At 40.3% G+C, this 18663-nt stretch overlaps 1 protein-coding gene across 1 annotated transcript in view; it reads left to right on the forward strand.

The window, feature by feature from the left end:
* Nucleotides 1–18663, forward strand: part of HECW2 (HECT, C2 and WW domain containing E3 ubiquitin protein ligase 2) — a 111373-nt gene that overhangs the window by 21156 nt on the left and 71554 nt on the right. The window contains exon 2 of the mRNA XM_009643585.1: nucleotides 10630–10737. Within this exon, the coding sequence (XP_009641880.1) occupies nucleotides 10630–10737 (108 nt within the window). The remainder of the gene's footprint in view (nucleotides 1–10629; nucleotides 10738–18663) is intronic.

Genomic DNA, 18663 nt, shown 5'->3' on the forward strand with positions numbered 1-18663 from the left:
CAGGAATACTTTGTTATATTTTCTAGTTTTTCTGGCGAAGACTTGTGATGGGAACGTGGTCGCAGATAACAGTGTGTGCCCTTTATTCTTGGGAAGCTGTAATCCTCTTCTGCGCGCGGCTCAAGCGAGCTCAGCAGCTCATGCACTGCCAGCAAACAAGTGCTTATCTGACACCATATAAGGTTGCAGTCCAGAAGGAAAATGATGAAAAAAAATCCACAGTAAACTTACTGGCAGATTAAATATGACATGGAAAAGCTTAGATGCAGCTGCTTTTTTTTTTTTTTTTTTTAATTTAGCTCTGAGAGTATTGACCCCAAAATGACCTTTTACAGTTAATTAGGAAAAATGGCTTGTGTTTCTAGATTTGCTAAGCAGTCCTGTCCCAGAATAACAGGCCTTTAGGATACTTGTACGCACAGAATTTTTTTTTGTTTTTCTTGGACTTGATACTGTTAAAAGCAGGAGATAACCACCTTTAGGCTACAAGGTTATGGGAGTGTTAGGATGTGTTTGGGGATATGGTGGGGAACTCTCTCAGAGGATCGTATTGAGGAGTTATAGTTTTGAAGATGGGTTCTTATTGGAGTTTTAACAAGGTGTGAGACACAGTGAAGTGCTTAAAAAAAAAAAAAGATTTCTGAAAGTGTCAAGGGTGATGCTACAGGAGAGAGACAGGTTCTTCTTTTCTCCTCAGTATATTGCTTACATCTTTGCTACCATCCTATTCTTGAATCTTTATAATATGATAGCCCACTAAGTTGGTCTAGTATGTTAGATTAGAAGGGTAGTCCAACTTGAGTAGCCATTGGTGGCCTAAATCTGAATTTCCAAACTGTTGCCTGCCTGGTGGCCCCTGCTTTCAGCTTTTCCCCTTGAGGAACAGGCTGTCTCCACCTCCTTCAGACTTCACTTTCTCCCAGACCATCAGCAGCTGAGACGATAGTGAGTTGACATGGGAGGTGGTGCAGCTCTTGCCTCAGCCGTGTGGTGCTGCCTTCAGGAGGAGGTGGAAGCATCCCCCACCTTATATTTACCCCTACATAAAGCCAGCTGGACCTCAGTGAGCTAAATGGTAGGTGATTTATTAGCATTTTGCAAAGATGGAGGGACTTTTCCACAATAAGATCAAGTATCTAATGGTCTATATGGCTAAGGGCGTGCTGTACTATCTGTCAGGGTTTGTTCAATGTTGTTCTCTAGCTCAATTTTTTGTCTAACATTATGCCTTTCTCGTAGTATCCAATCTTTTGTGGTGCATTGCAGAGACACCCAAGTGTTGTGTATGTGTATTGTGTAGGATCTGGCTTCCAGGTGAGCCTGGCCAGCTGGTCAGTGACCCACGCTGCATGGAGCACTTGTGCTGTGGGGCTGGCACATGTGTGAAACCTGAAGTGTAGATGGGAACAAAATGCACATCGTTTTATGCAGGACGATTAATAAGATTTTCAGGAAAGAGGTTAAGCTTGAGGTCATTTCCTTCCTGTGGTTGCACTTTCGAATTTTTGCCAGTGAGATGGGTGAAAGGATTTATTTTTGTCTTTGAATGCTTTGAATTTCAATGATGTCTTTACTTTGAATACAGAGAAGTGGAATTCCACTTTATTCCTGCAATTGTACGGTGTCATATGTCTGAAAAAAATTACTTGTATTTTTTTGCAATATCTTTGTCTTGCATTCTAGTGAACTGATCCTTTGAGCTACTGCTGTGCCTTAAGTGTCACATTGTGTGAGGGCAGGGCACGCGGAGATGCTCTGATCCCCATGTTGAAGTTTTCGCGTGCATATAGAAGAAAACAAAAGGTAGTGGTATAATTCTTGAAAAAGAAGGAAATAGTACATCTTATGGCCAGTGTCAGAATAAAGGCTGTGTATGCAAATGAGAGCAAAGATCTTGCCAGTGTATTAATTTAAGCTTCAATAGCAAAAAGGTTTTGTTGTTCAGTGTTTGGATGGGGTGTATGGTATGGCTTCTACCTTTGCTCTGCTCCTGCAGCTGAAGTAGGAGTGAAGTGTTAGGGAAACACAGCTTATTCCTGATCATCCTGCCAGTCACAGGTAGAAAAATGAAAAATTGCACTTGCTGTGTTAAAGTAATAGAGTGCAATAAATGTCAGCAACATAATATATGTGATATGTAGGGGGTCGCGGAGGGCACCCGAGGGAATGTGAGTGCAGTCTTTCCTCTTCTTGCCCACAGCCCGGGGGCGGTAAGTGGAGGTATGTGAACCTTAATTTTTGTTGTGCAAGGGAACAAATTGCTGCTGTGCAGTGAGGAACAAATACCTCCCTGCTTTTTTGACCCTGGCTTATGATAGTAAATATCTGAATATAGATGATGATGATCCTTCACTGCTAATATAGCAGGACAGTGTCACCAAAAGGCCGGTGTTTGTGCTTAGATGGTATGCAAAAGTGGTATGAAGAGTAAACAGATCTGTGGTAGCACATAGTAGGATCTAGTAGCTGCTTAGGTAGCTTTTAAGGCTGTCCATGAATGTTGCTCTTCTTGGCTTTTTGGGGGGTTGCTCTGTTGGCGTTCAAGGGAGAACAGTTTCCAGCCATTTTAGTGCACAGCAGTGGTTTAAAATTCTCTTACAGCAGTCCAGTTCTGGTGTTCTTTCCCCTCCTGTCCTTTGAAAGTACAATTCCTAGAGGTGCTCATGCAAACATAAGGTAAGACAGTAGCTTTCAGTTCTTTGTTACCAAAAAGTCCATCATAATTTGAGTAGAAGCATTTTTTGGAAGGTCTTCCAGCCAAGTATGAATAAATGGTCTTGTAAGAGGTTGGGTTCCCCTTCCCCTCTCCCCACCCCCCGTTTTTTGTTATCTGATTATTACTAGGAAAACCAAGATTTGCTTTGAGAGCTTGAACCTAGTGCTCCACAGGCATACAGTTTCATGAAAAGTGTGCTGCAAAGGACTCAATCTGCAGACCACGGACCAGGTTGCAAAGATACCTTTAAGTACCCTTTTTATTCTTGTGGTACTGGGGCCACTTTGGCATGGTTTGGGTCCCTGCCGTAAGTTGAAGGAGTTGTAGGTCAGCTGCCGGCATCCACCAGGAGGTTTGGGAGCAGTCAGAGCATCTGGCAAGACAGAGCCTTGTCTGAGCCCCTGTGCTGAGGTGGCATTTACCAGCCTGAAAGAGGAGAAGTGGTAATAGCAGCTCTCTGCCACCTGCTTATCCTCCTGCTCAGGAGTGCCCAGTGCGGAGTTATCTTGGGTTTAAAGGCAGCTTCATCCCAGCCAAACGTCATGGAGCAGTCTTGTCTTCTCTAAAATAACTGGATTTGTGGTGAAGTCATGCGGCAGAGTGAAAAACTGAGTAAACAAAACCAGCACTTCCAGCGAGATCCTGCTGTGTTCATTGCTGTGGCTGCCTTGTCGTCATTTCTAGGATTTAGCGATCCTCCTGTTTACATCAGCCCGCCCCACGCTGCGGGGCTGTGGCCGTGCCTCGGAATCCTCCCTTGGACAAGGCGAGGAAGGAAGTGGAGGGAGGATGGGGCTTCGGCATCCTGTACCCTTCAGAGGGGAGTGGCCGTAAATAGCTGAGCTTGAAGGACGTAATGCTTTATATGTTTTAACACAGGCTGTTTGAACCTAGATAAACCCTTGATTAAAGGAGAAGAGGCAGACGATTGTGTGTAACTGCTAGAAACTGCTGGGGAGTTTGAGAACATCCTTCTAAAACCCTTTCCTTCAAATGACAAGAGGAAGGGAGAGGACAGACGCGCCTCGTGGAGCTGAGATTATGCAACGGTGCTAATACAGAGCTAAAGCCTCCAAACTTGAGCTGCACAGGCTGGGTCCAGAAGGCAACTTTTGTGGAAAATAGCGTTTGTGATTGGGAGCAGAGGTGCTATTTTCGGGATCCCTCCTGTAAAACGTTTTGGGTTTGGTTTTTTTTTTTTTTTTATTCTTTGGTTTCTTAATTGGGCTCAGATGGAGGAATGCAGTTTAGGATCCACAGGCATGCTTTGGAATGGCCAGGTAAGGCTAGAAGGTGCAACTAAGTGATGATCTTTAATTTCAGCAGTGTACTGGATACTCTAGTGCTCTCTTCCGTGAGAAATATTTTGGTTCCACCAGAAAGCCTGTGAACTCTTCAGAGGCTGAGATGGGGAATTCTGAAAATCGCAGAACATAAGCTCTATGTAGTGGGTTAATATTTGCTTGTATGGTAGTAACTGATACGTAGTGTATTTTAAATGGGTTGCAATGGAAACTCTGCCTTGAAATTGTTAATTTACTTACTGGCTTTCCAGAAAAGGAGTGAGGCCTCAGGTGATAAAATTTGTCTTCTCCTTTAAATGCGTCCTGATGCAGTTTACAATTGCTTTTAAGCATATTTTGGATATAAAGAAGAAATTTATTTAGTTTGTTAGTTCTGTAAACTTTGTGCCGCTTCTCTACTGATTACCCATGGATTTTTTTTTTCTTTTAGTATTTCTAGAATTAAAATTATTAGAGGTTACCAAAGTGAAAATATTGCACAAAATTTAATGTTACGAACTTTCCCAGGCAGTTGCTCAAAATCCATGGTAAGTACTCTTTGGAATGTTCTTCCTAATCTTACATTTTGATGACAGTCTGTTTTACTGCTTGGAAGCCTGTGCTCATACCAAAAAGTGGAGTGCACTTACTGGCACCGGGACTGAGGTTTTGGAAATCATGCAGGAAAATACATGTATATTGGATTTCTGTTTTACATTGGAAATGTCATCCTAGAGATCTGCTGATGGTTGGCTCAAAATTAAGTTCAGAAATATCCTCTGATGCAGATTAACTACAAACCTGTTACTTTTAAAGACTGAGTGAAATGACAGAGTAAAATAGATCGAGGATGATCATTCTTAATAGTGTGCTTATGAGAGAAACTGATGGCAGATTGATAAATCTCATCTTGAGACAAAACTGTATGTAGCCTTGCTATCTACCAGCCTTCCAGCTCCTTTGATACATACTGTAAGAGAACACCTGACAAGAGAAATACTGTTTTGATCGATGCTTCGTAAGCTTCCCCAGGCTGAGTACAAACACCCCTCTTAATCATTGGATGCATCACACACATCCTCTTCAGCGCCCAAGAATTTATTAAAATTACCTAAAATGCTAAAGAATTCAGCATTTTGACAATCTGAACTTAATTTAAAACTTTAAGAATAAACAATACAAGCACTTCAAAAGATTTTGTGTAAAACATCTTCCAGAAAGGGATGAAAAAACAGAGATAGAGATGTAAATACCAAATGAGGATAACAGAATTATGCAGGGATACAATGGTGTTACCAACACGATTCATCTTTTCAGAGCTAATCTGCATGGATTTTTCAAGAGCTGTGAGTTAGAATACCCATATATGGTAGTGAAAGATGAAAATTATCAAACTGTGTGTGATTAAAACCATCTAGTGGCATTCGGAATCTGTTAAGCACCACCTCTCTGAGCTCTGCATATAAGCATCTTTATAAATGTGTTATAGAAAAGAGATCAGTATGCAAAAGTTTGAAGCTTTTAGATTGCTACAGGTTAGTAATTGCTTAGATTGCCAGGTTGGATCGGACTTTGAGTGACCTGGTCTAGTGGAAGATGTCCCAGCCCGTGGCAGGGGGGTTGAAACTAGATGATCTTTAAGGTCCCTTCCAACAGAAAACATTCTGTGATTCTATAGGGAACTTTTAACATTTTTTCCTGTTCAGTAAGCAGTCTGCGGTGTTTCCATGATAGGATTTTGTGACTCCTATAATGCTTTTGTATTTGAAGAATAAAAGTCCTTTGTGCTCATGGAGACAAGCCTTTATCACATAACCTAACACTACTGATCACAGAAACTGGGACCAGAAGATGAGCATTGGTTTGCATTTGACCAGTCTGTGTATGGGGACTCCCAGGCTTGTTTCAGATATTAATCGGTAGCAGTTCTTGCTTTTTAGCTGTCTTATAGAAGACTGTATCTTTCTTATTAATTTATTTGTTGATTTAAGCTATGCAAGATGACTTTGTAAGGTGATGGATTTCAGGTAGTTTATCCTTTTTCTTAAGACAGAAATAGTGAAAGCGATCAGACACAAAGAACAAAACATGAACGCTGCAGAAGTCTCCTGACCCGCGATGTCAGACACTGGCTTAGCAGGGCTTTCAGCACTGTCTCCCATAAAATCCTTGTGCATAACTGGGAGTAGCAGTTGGTAAACCAGACGGTTGTGCTGCCATTCAGAGGAGCATCAACAGGCTGAAGAAATGGGGAAATGGGAATGTCACAAAGTTCAAAGGGAAATGGCAAGTCCTGCCCCTGGGAAGGAATAACCCCTAACACCAGGACAGGCTGGGGGGGGGCTGGCTGTCTGGAAGGCAGCTTTGCAGAAAAAGACCTGGAGGTCCTAGTGGACAGCAAGTCAAACAAGAGCCAGCAGTGTGCCCTGGCCACCCACTGGCATCCTGGACTGCATTAGGAAGAGCCTTAGCCAACAGGTTGAGGGAGGTGGTCCTTCCCCTCTGCTCAGTGCTGGTGAGATGCATCTGAGTGCTGTGTTCAGTTCTGGGCTCCCAGTACAGAAAAGGCACGGGAATAGTGGAGCTTCATATGGCTCTTACTCTTTTATAGGCATAATTTTATTGTGAAAACTAATTCTGTAAAAATGATAACTTTCTTCTTTCATTGCACCGTTCATCCATTTATCCAGTACGTCTGTATTGCTTCTCACATTAGATAGCCATACCAAATTGACACATGCCAGAGGGAGCTGCACCCCATGCACCGTCACATCAGGGCAGAGCTGTGGACACAGGTGGAGAATGACAGTGCTGACATGGAGAGCCCAAGCTGTGGGGATTACAGATGCTCTTTGTGTCTAACTTACCTTAAAGGTCGTGAAGCCTGACAGTGGAAAAAAAAAAAAGTTCAGTTCTTAATACCAGATTTGGCCGATTGCTTAACAGTTAAATAAAGAAAACATTATTACTCAGAACACGTTTGCTTTACAGTGATTTCAAGGAGCAGTAGTCAGTGTGAAGTTCCACACAGGGCTATACTTATTACTACCCACTTTTCATTGTGGAGCAGCTCTCACATACATCGATTTGTGCAGGGGTTGCAGCTCTGAGAAATAAGTTACCTTCTGTAATATTTATTGGCTAAGAATTATTGAAGATATAAAGAAACTGTGCATCTTGCATTGTTTTATTTCTTTTGGAAGTGTGGACTCACTGGACAAGATACCAATGCAGTAAGACAGTATTTTGTTGCATATTTTATGTTCTGGGAAGGGATATTTATATCTACTCTTTGGCCCAGATTCTGGAACAGCCGCCAGTTTCACAGGCAGCAACAATTATCGGCTAAAGGGGAACTGGAACTACTTAGAATTGAAGGCCCCTATGGAATATATATATGTATATATATAGCATGTGTGTATATACACACGTACATACATCTAGATGTTTTGGGGAAGAAGAGAGATGAGGTAGTGATAAGTCTGACACTGCTTTTTGTGGTCTCAAACACTTTTTTTTTTGTACAGCTGAATATTACTGAGTTTATCACTGTTTAATGTTTTTTTTATTGCAGTGTTGATAAGTAAACTTTGGCAATGTTGTATAGTTTAATGATTTCATATTATTTGATATTTTTTTTGCTGTTCAGTTTCCTTTTTTAAAATCCATGAACTGAGGTTTGAAGTTACTTTTCCATGTGCATTAGTAATGTTATTTTTTCCCCTATGTGAACAACATCATAAAAGTAGGAAAAAAATCAGCTGTTTCAGAAAAAAATCCAAAGCTGTCCAAAATAAATTCTGTAACTTGAGTCGAATTCTGACAAGCAGTGGTCTGTGAGCATTTTTCATCCCTGTCTCCATCACCTTCTGTTGCAATGGCAGCATGCCTGTGGGCAGAATATCAATGGTTTAGTCTGCTAAAGAGACTGTTCCTTCATGAAAGAGCTAAAAATCCAAGCACTTTCTTAAATGTTGGATTTTATTAACTAAGGTATAAGAAAATGTTCTGCTTTCTTGTAGCTCAGAATTCAAGACTCAGTTCATGTGGGACCTTGTCTGAAGCTCGCTAATGTCCTGTTAAAAATTAGCATTGACTTTACTTAGTTACTGATTTTAAAAAACAAAGAACAGTTGCTTGTGCCTTAACTTGGAAATCTCACTGTTAAAGGCGTATTTCATTGCTCCAGAGTTCCTTGATGTGTTGAACAAGAAAAGAATAAAAAAATTCATGGTTATGGTTATAATATACTAAATATCTGTCCTTCTGCTTAGAATTATGAACAGACTCTTCTCCAGTTGATTAAATTCAGAAATTCAGAAGGACTAGAACATTTTAGGGGAGGTGTTTTTTTTATCATATAATACATCTTTATTTACCTAGACATAATGAGAACTCTTAATAATTTAAAACTATCTGTTTCAGATAACTGTGGAATTTTTAAAGAATCTGCTTGCTTTTGGTAGTGATGGTTTGGATAACCAAGTTTGTATGGTGGACCGAAGTAGGCACTAGTGTAGATCTGCTGGAGCTAAGCTGTATCTCATGGCTTCCCAGAGTTTGCCTGTGGAAGATAATAGTGGGGCCTTGGGTTAGGAAAGCACATTAAAAAAAAAAAAAAAGTAAATAAATAAGTCAACAGTGTATAGTTTCGGTTAGAATGTCATTGCAAGCCATATACAGAGATCTTTTTCAGAGGCCCATGGGATGATTTACAGGCTATACTTTCAGAGTTCTTTATATAGCTTTGAAAAAAAAGAAATACATGGGTGAGATACAGCTTTGTTTACCCTGAAAGCTTTTTGCTGTAATGAAGAATAATTATGCATATTTTAAGTTTTTATTGCCTGGGTGCCTAACATTATGGAGTATGCAGCTTGTTTACTTACCGTGTTGATTCCACACGAAAAATTAAGCCTGAGGGTGTTATATGCTTGAGGATCACAGGCATTGGAGAACCCTCCTCTACCTTCTTCTTGTCACAGATAATTACAAAACTATTCTGGACTCGTCGTAATGTTGAGGTGTTCAGACCACAGCTTTCTAAAAATTCTCAGTTGCCCATGCCTGGAGGCATGAGAATGTCAGTAGCTTGCCATGGCCACCTCGTGACTCTCCAGAGCTCTTCAAGGTTGTGGACAGGGTGCGTAACTTGAGCAATCACAGAAGTCCAGTGTGTGTCTGGTAACGCTTTGCATGTCAGTTTGGTGGGATGTGAGTGAGTGTACAGGCTGCACTAATCGTGATTCAGTAGAGCTATCGTGCATACACCAAGATAAGCAGTCAGAATGAAAAGGAGAAAGAGAAGCTGTAGTCTAAGTTTATATTTTTAAGATAAAAGCAACAAAGCTGCATTGTTTATTATCCTTTCAGAAACAGCATGTGCATTTCTAAAATGTAGGTGAGAATTCTGTAATCTTACTTATGCAGGAGTTCCTACCAAAGTACAAAGAAAACATGCTTGAATGGATTGGAGCTTCAAGCCACAGTAGACTGAGTTCTTGGTGTGAAGTCTTTTTAAGATTGCAGAATACACTCACATGTATGTAATAAAACAGGATATTTAAAAAAAAAAAATTAAGACTAAGGGATATCAGGTACCACTGGAAAGAATTAGGATATTGTATTTGAGGTCACGGGTATAATTGTCTAATAAAGAAACAACTGTCTGAATGCACTTGTAAAATCCTGTGATGCATACTTCCAAAGAACTTCCTGTACAAAAGAAGTTGGATTTACGTAAGCTTCCTCTGGGTCATCGTAACTAACCTTTGTGCCCTTTCAAACAGCTTCTCACTCTGGTTTTCTTTCATTCATACAGTGTTCTGGGTGCCGGGAATATGTGCTGGTAAATAAAAAAACAACCCCCAAGACCTGTGTTCATTACTGTTAGGATAAAACCCTTAGTTTGGGAGGGCATGATACTGGTATTGTTAACCTGATCTGCAGGTACTTACTGTTTACTTCTCAATTCTCCTCTTTTGAATGTATTTTGCTGAATCGCTCGTTCATATCTCTGGCTTAGTTAAGTGACAGTTCTGCTCTTTGAGCCTCTAACTCAACTTCACTGATAGGGAATAATACTGTATGTGTCAGAAATTGAAAGTGTCAGATTTTTTTTGGTGTACGTATAAAAATATTCTCTCTAGTTTCTAAAACATAGGCTATGTTAAAAACTGAAGTAAGTCTTGATCCCTCTAGTTGCAATTCCATACTTCCTACCTAGGAAATGAATGCTAGATTTTCACATCACAGAGCAGGACCGCTGTATAAAACATTGTGGTAACTCTGTGATGAAGTTGCAATCAGCTATGTGCTCCCAACTGTGCATCTGTTGAGTTAGGGAAGTTTTGGAATTTAATACTTTGCCTTGGCAGGTCACTTCTTACAGGAAACCTTATATTTACTTTGACTGTATATATGTCTACTCACTCTGCATAAATTGAGCTAACTATCAACTGTAAAAGAGAAGCCATTTATCTTTTGCCAGTTAGTTTGATTTTTTTAAATTATTTTTTTTTTTAAACACAAGCAAATTTTTGTATCTGGGCCTCTTGAAACAGAGAAAAACCAGGAAAATTACTGTTATAAATACTACTTGACAATTTTTTTTTTTCTTTCCTCTTTCAGATGAGAACTCTCCAGCCAATTTCTGGGATTCCAAGAATCGGGGAGTGACTGGCACACAAAAAGGACAAATTGTATGGCGAATTGAACCTGGCCCCTATTTTATGGAATGTGAGTACCTATTTATCCAATGCATATCCTAAAGCAAGCATGCCTTTGTGTCAAGGCAAATCAACAGGATGGCATTTGGTATCCATTTTGTCAATCCCTCTGGTAAACCAAAGGAATTTATCATATTGCTCTAAGGGGCAGCATTTTCCAGTGTGTTTGCTGGACATTATAAAAATGGAGTTGAACTTAGATGTACATTTGTATTCTAGGGATGTTGTTAAACAGCATGCTTCAGTTTAAAGGAGGAAGAAATTACCTTGTGCAATGTCATATAGTATGTAAGCATTGAAACATGAAGTCCCTTCCCAAGAAGTTTAAAATTTCAGCTGGACAAAGATTAGTGGTGAATGCACACGAAGGAAAAGGTAATAACCTAGTAGTGCTTGCTGGTGTTTGTTAGTATGAAGGTTAGATTTGTCTCTAGGAAGTGCCAGCCTTCTGTCCAGTTCCATCAGGATTTCTCAGCTGAAGTTTTGTTGTGCTGGGAAATCCACTAGGCAGTTTTGAAATATTGAGAATCTCTATGTGACTGGAAGAAAAAGCTTTCAGTTATGAGACTTGGTTAGCCAACCTTCAAATCAGAGAGCTATGCCCCTAGCTTAGGTGACCAGGATTTATAGGAACCTAAGCCACTCTGCTGTGTGCTCTTCCCCCCGCCCCGCCCCCCGCTTTGTTTTTTGCTTTTTGATGAAAAGGAGCTATCTTACCGTTTCAGGTATATGATCTCCTAAAGAAATTGGTGCTCTAATCCTAGAATGTTGTGTCTGAGCTTTCTGGAGACTCTGATATAGCAAGCATCAAAGTGGCAATCAGTCCCAAAAGAGCTGTGAGCTGCTCTACCACCTGTTTAGCCTCACAGCAATGAATCTTCCTTCATAAATTAAAAAAAAATAAAAATACTCCCACTCCATTACTTCACTGTACACTGCAGTGCTGCTAACTGTAGGTCTTGGCAGAAATTTTTCTTCTAATTAACTGATATAACAGCAATACATATATTTCAAGAGGTGTTGTATACTCTGTACCATAAATAATCATTAAAGCTTCTTATTTCTAGAACTCATTGAATCTTGCCAAGTTACCCTATGCATTACGCGGCACATTTCTTTAACAACAACAAAAAAAAGAGCTTTAATAGGATAAAATTAAATTCAATTTCAGGAGTCCATTATAGTAAAAAATGAATGAACTGAAGATGAAGATCAAGAAAATAATAAAGATCAAGATAATTAACTTTCCTGGTGCCAAAGAAAGTGGTGTATTAAAACAGATTAAAGTGTGTGTTAGAAGAGCTCATTGCCTCATCTTTCTTGCATGTATATTCTATCAGTATTGTTGCCAATATGGGCAGTTTAACTTCAAGGATGTTTGTCTGTAGCTTTTAACTGGTTATGTGTTGCTCCATCAATGTATGGAGATGAGGCTCTTGAGCAACGTTTTTAGTTCATGTGAGTAACCTAGGCTAATATTTCAGGAACTGGTAGTTTTGACTCAAAATCAGCTGCAACTGACTTTGCACTTTACAACTAACCGCGCTTTGCAGCCAACTGATACAAAGAGTGCAGGATATATGTTCTTTGGTTATGGTTAGCTTTACTAATGAACAGTTCTGCTGCCATACAATGAAGAAGAGACAAACAATTATGCAGCATCTGAGAACTGTAAAAAGGAATGTTTATGAGCATATGTTGCTATAGCACATAGTATGGTAGATAAATATGTCACTGGTGACACTTGTGATCTAGTGAGAGGCCAAAAATTGCACTGAAACACTTAACTGAATTTCTGATTCCACTTTTTAAACTAGAAGGCTCCACAGATATCTGACCATGTTTGCTCAGCAAGGCTTTTTCTTTTAGCTTCAAAAAAGAAGGGGGCAAAGCAGTAGTTGTAAAGCACGGTTTTGAAAATCTTCAAGGACAGAGATTTCACAGGTGCTGTAGGTAACATTTTCCACTGCTGCAGTATTGCTCCAGCTAAAAAGATTTCTCTGGCATCCAATCTGAATGGCCAAAGCTTAAATTTGGGGCCATTACCCCTTTTAAAATCTTCTGGCAGAGCTGGAAAGAGTTGTGTTTATAACATTTGTCTTGCCTTAACCTCCTCTTCACCCCACTAAACAAGGCCAGCTCCTTCAGCCTCTTCTCATAGGTCACGTTTTCTCCATCCCAACCATCTTTGTAGCCCTCTGCTGTCTCCTCTCCATTTTATCCATGCTCTTGAACCTAGGGACCCCAAACTAGGCACAGTATTCCAGGTGTGTCCCCACCACTACCAAGTAGAAGGGGACAGTAACTTCCATCTATTTGCTGGCCACACACCTTCTAATGTAGCCTTGTGAGGTGGTCTGTCATATTTCCAATGAGAGCATGTGCTGGCTTGTTTTTAACCTGGTGCCCAGTTCCTTTTTAGCAGGGCTACAGCTTTACCAGTCTGTTCAGAGGCCATACTGATGGATGGGATTGTTCCACCCCCAGTGCAAAAACTTCCAAGTCTTCCTCTTGAACTTGATGACATTGCTGTTGACCCAGTCCTCCATAGCTATTGCTCATGCCCTGACATATAGAAGCTCCAGCAGATTGATGGCAAGCTAGGTATATAACTGAGTTAGAGCTGGGTTTATGTCACTACAGGGTTTTCTGGCTTGGAGTTGTTTCATGTTTGGAGGATGCACGGTGCTTAATTGCGACTGCCTGTATGCTGCTACACCTATATGATGGCAGGTTCCCTGGTCTACCTATACATAAGGAGAGGAGGGGGATGTTTGTTGCAAGCCTGAGAAGCCTTGAACCAGCTCTGGCAATGAAGACTGATGGTGCTTGTTAACAGAGTTACGCTAAATAACAACAATAATTCTTCAGGATTTACAGTCAAAACTGGCTTGAAGTTTTCTGTCTTTTTGGCAAGAAAAGGAACAGAAGTTACTAATGTTGAATGATGAGTTAAAATCAGTCAGCATCCATGTTATCCCAAAGGCTTTGGTTGTTTTTTCCCCTAACGGTGTCAGAGCTTAGAGTCATTACATATCTTTTCACCAGTAATGTAACATCTCTGTAGGGTGAAGTGCAGAGGATGATAACATCGTTAACAAGTCATATGCAAATGAATCGCATGCAGAAGGAGTATTTCCATTTTAATTGCGTTAATGTTAATTGGTGGGAGTCAGCTGGATTGGGCATCATATTCCTCCTGCAATCCTCAGATTTGAATCTTTTAAGACAAGCATCTTACACCTTAATTTGGGAAGCTGTTTTTCCATGAGCATAATTGTAAATTTTATTAATAGTTTCCCTGAGGTCTGTGGAATTTATGCTTATGTGTAAAGTTAGGCCTTGGATAAACATTTTTCTGAATTTCTCATTACTGTGTATATCCAGTCTTGTAACTCAATATTTCCAGTCATTCCACTTACTCCTCTTAAAATCCCTCCCTATGGATTCAGCATCTCCTATTTCCCAAGCAAGTCAAGGCATAGTTTACCATCTGCTCTGTTCAGATCAAGCAACTTGCAGAAAGAAGGGCAGGGAGAGTCTCACAGTCTTCTAAAAACAGACATTAATTCCCCCCAAAGCATCCAAAATTAGCAAAACAAGGATGATCAAAGAAAACTCGCACTTACTTTAGACAAAAATCAACACAAAAAATTCTGTAAGCTCTACCCCAGGAAGGGAGAATCAAAGGAATCAACAGTGAAATAATGAGGAATGAACTTAATATATTCCAGAAAGTTAAACAGCCTCTGAGGGGAGTGGCTGAGGAAGGGGAGGTGGGGAAGAGCAAGCAAGGGAGAAAGAAAATGCTTGCAAAGTATGAAGTTCACCATCACAAATAGCTGCTGTCACCTCGAGACAAAGTGAGCAGCTCTGGACTGCAGAGCCAACCAGTACAGCTGCTCCTCTTTCTTTTCCCTGGGAAAAGAGCAAAAGTACCATGTAAGCATGAAAGGGAACGCTCTCATTTTAGAGATTCAAGAAGGTTACAATGGCACCAGGACTGATTTTTTAGATGGTGGAGTGTTTCTATGGGTGTAGCAGTCTGTGAGCTCAGGGTGGCAGTGGCTCTATTTGGGGCACTGTGGTGGAACAGAGATGATGATACTCCTTATGGAGAGCAGAGCTAGCAGAAAGACGGAGTGAAATGATCCATGGAAAGGTTGGTGATAGAAAAAGCATGTGCAAAGAAACTTGAGTTTTATGAAGACCGGTTGATAAAAGCTGCTGCTCATTTATAAACTGCGGCTTCTAAGTCAGTTTTCTGCAATGTGGGAAGGACAGGTCATGTTGGAGGTGCCATGGGAGGGAGATTCAGGATAGTACAGTCACTGTCGTGCAACAGGTAACTGCTGCTTGTGGACTTCCACGTGCAAAGTCCCCAGAAGTTAAAAGCTGTGCAGGTTCTAGCAGGTAAAACAGGCCAGGGGCTATTTTCTGCTGCTGGGAGCAAGTGACACAGCGAGGCTTGTGCCCATGCAGCCAACCCTCCCCCAGTGTCAGGGATGCATGGTCACTGTTCAGCAGTATTGCAGTATGGCTGGCCCTGCGCTCGTCCTTGAGTCCTTACCATGCTCCTGCCTGGTTTATTAGTAAGGCATAGGCCAAGAGCCCCCTTGGAGACTGGATTGGACCTGTATTTATAAGTTACAGCCTCAGTCCCATGAGTATTAATTACAGTACCCACAAGAAACACCTTCACCTACTTTACCTGTAGTGTAATGTCTTTGTTGTTATTTATAACAGTCGATGTCATAGTCATTACTGTCAGTAGAATAAAAATATATTGATTTGCATATATTTTCTTTACCGGTGCTGTGGCTTTATGTCTTGAACATTAATCCATAGTGGCAGCTGTTGGGATTCATCCAGAGACTGCCAGTCTTGTCACATCAATCATTTCCAAATCACCCTTGGGATGTTTGTGGTTAAATTACTTCTGGTGCCACACTGTGATACTCGGATGGAGTGACTGCACAGATGCTGTCTGTTTTGTACTTAAAATCTCAGGTTTGTGGCATGGGCAGGCTATGAGATACATTCAGAAAAGGTGGTAATGTATGTGTTTGCGTTATGCTGGTATCATGCTACAAGTGAAGTTTTGTGTGGAGTTCTCTGTATTCGGTCCTGTTTCCATGAAATTATAACTTTTGCAAAACTAGTATATTGAGGCTGAAACTGCCATATTTTGTGGCTAGCCGAGTGGACTGCCAGCTCCCTTTTATGTTAAAACAGCTAATATGCGCTGAAGGGGAAAAAAAATAATAATTGAACTTGATGTGCTTTTAGCTTTTAAGGGCTGCTGTAGCAAAGAGTTGTTGTTGCTAGAGGTATGAGCACAGTTTAGTTTTTCTAGTGATTTTTGACCAAAATGATCAATGTTAATGAATAGTCTATCAACGTATTTTGTTACTTGTATCCAGTCTTTTTATTTTTTGACCATTTAAATTAAATTCTGTAAAGGTCATGGCTTTCTCATGTGGAATTGTTCTGTAACGCTTGTCTGTGTAGTGCCCTGCAACCGGTGCCCTTTCAGTGGTCTGTCTGGGGACTCATGGATATTGTCCCTACCCTATTTATAAACACATTCACTGAGTTAGAAATACTTCTATTATTCTTCTGCTATTTATATCTGTTGTCTCTTAACAGCTATATTTGAGTATCACAAATAACTGAAACAGGATCGGGTCTTGTATTTTTTACATTTGTGGCAAGCCTTGTTGACTTCCTTAAGCTCATAATACCCCCAGTGTTTTGTTTTAAAGGTTAGATCATAATTAAATGCTTTGCCAAACTGGAATATAATAGGCCATGCTCATAATGTAAATAAGAATGTCTCGGAGTGACAGCAAAGCGAGAGGTTAGGTAGGCTCTGTCATCTGAACAACCATTTCTCCAAGTAGTTTCCTTTGAAGCAGGGTAGATGGAGAGAGACCACTGGGACATAAACATTTTCTGTTATTGATCCTAGTTTATCTAAAAAGTTTTCTGTAAATCTGCATAAGTAATTTTCTAGGTTTTTTGGGTTTTTTGTTTTTTTTGTGAGTTTTTTGTGTTTGTTTTGGTTTTGGGTGTTTTTCTTAATCACTCCTTCTGTAAAATAAATTCCATCATATACCTGCTGAGGGAGATGGCAAGTACCCGGAGGCAGCTGCTTTGGCACTTGCATTCTGCTCCTGTGTTGTTTGCTATGCAGTGCTCTTCCCAGTAGGAAGTAATCAAAAAGGTACGTGGTTAAAGTGATGCGGAGAATAGGATGCTAAATGTCCAAGTGAAAAGGTTGTGTTCACTGAACTGTCAACACTACAGAAAACAAATTCAACTGGCAGGACATGCAGAGTGCTTCTAAATTCCTGCAGTTGCCTGCAAGGTGTTTGGGTGAAGCTGGGAAAAATCAGGTTTTAACCCAGTGCCTTTTCCCTGGATTGCATCTCCCTTTATAGCTTTGTAAAGCCTGAATGTGGGTGACTTCATTTGTTCTAGTGTTTTCTTAAATAAATTTCGCAGAACATGCTCTCACATTTTTCAGATGAGTTTATGCGGTCAGCTTTTTCCTCATTGACTGTTGGAGGTCATATGTTTATACTTGCGGAGAGCCTTGGATTCAGCCCAGGTAACTTCTGGCATCTAGCTGTGGTGTCCAGGAAGCATTAACTGCTGTGCTGTTTCCATAAAATTAATCGGAAGCACTGTTTACCTCCACAGACTGTTAGAGCCCAGCTAGGATTTGACTTGTCTTCTGGAGGTGTCTCTGTCCATCCCTTCTCAATGGAGCGTGGGGTGATTCCACCTTTCATATAGGCATTTCATTTGACTGTGGTGTATCTAGAGCAACCTATTCTTACAGTGAACACATTTGTTTTCCTCAATTATTAGTCTCCTGGAAAGTATGCATTCTTCTAGAATTATGTTAATGTGTTTATGTATTCCAAGTTATGTATTCTTAGAATCTTTCTATCCTAAAGCAATTTTTTGATGGGCAAAGTATTAAAGGCAGTAAAAAGGTAGTTAAAGTGGGGGACTTCAGGGAATTAATGATGTTTTAAAAACAAGCTATTACTTGGTGTAAGCTGATCTCTTTATTATTGAAGAGACAAGAGTGTATGGTCCATAGAGGGAAGTACAACGCTATAATTTCATGCAGGAGTTCTTTTGAAATTCAAATGTCAGTGTTTGAGTCCTACAAACCTTTGCTAATTCCAACATTTTTATGTAATTGGCCTGAGCTATAAAAACTATGGTTATAAAATGATAACAGTTACTGGCTTTTCAAGAAGGGAATTATGGTTTTACAGAGTTTTTACAGATCAATTAACATGTATATTGGTTTTTATATGGTCGTGTGATAACTTTTAAAGAATCATAAATACCCCAATTGTTGTCTTTTAAATGAAGAAGGAATTTCTAGTGGTCTGTATGATGTCTGGAGGGATGTCAGTGACAATGGGGCGTATGTGGTATCAAGAACACAGAGCTAGGTACAGTCGGTTTTTTTTCCCCCCATGAATGAAAATACTTTTTGCTCTGAAAGGTCGTATTTTTCTTTCATGAGGCAGCGTATAGTCCTGTCATCTGGTACAGATGTCTTTACCTTGCTGGATTTACCGCTATTAAGTTGTTTGTTACAGATCACATAGAGAGCAAGCTAATTAGCTTGCTGAGGGAAGAAGTAGAAAAGAAAAAAGAGGAGTGCAAGTTTTCCCCTAAAGGAAACACATGAAAGCAAGGTGGCAGGAGGAATGAAAGAAACTGGGAAAACTCCATAGGTGACATGCTATTGTGCAGGTTGTAGCATGGAACAGTTCAGAGGCAGCCTGTGTATTAGTATTGTATTGAACTCAACTCTCCAAATATTAAAGTCGTGTTTGCAGATAATTGAACTTACTGTTTCTGAGGAGTTCTGTGCATTTATGGGGCCTTATTTATAGGCAGTAGG

This window comes from Egretta garzetta, unplaced genomic scaffold (assembly GCF_000687185.1).
Source record: "Egretta garzetta isolate BGI_Z169 unplaced genomic scaffold, ASM68718v1 scaffold297, whole genome shotgun sequence".
Classification (NCBI taxonomy): Eukaryota; Metazoa; Chordata; class Aves; order Pelecaniformes; family Ardeidae; genus Egretta; species Egretta garzetta.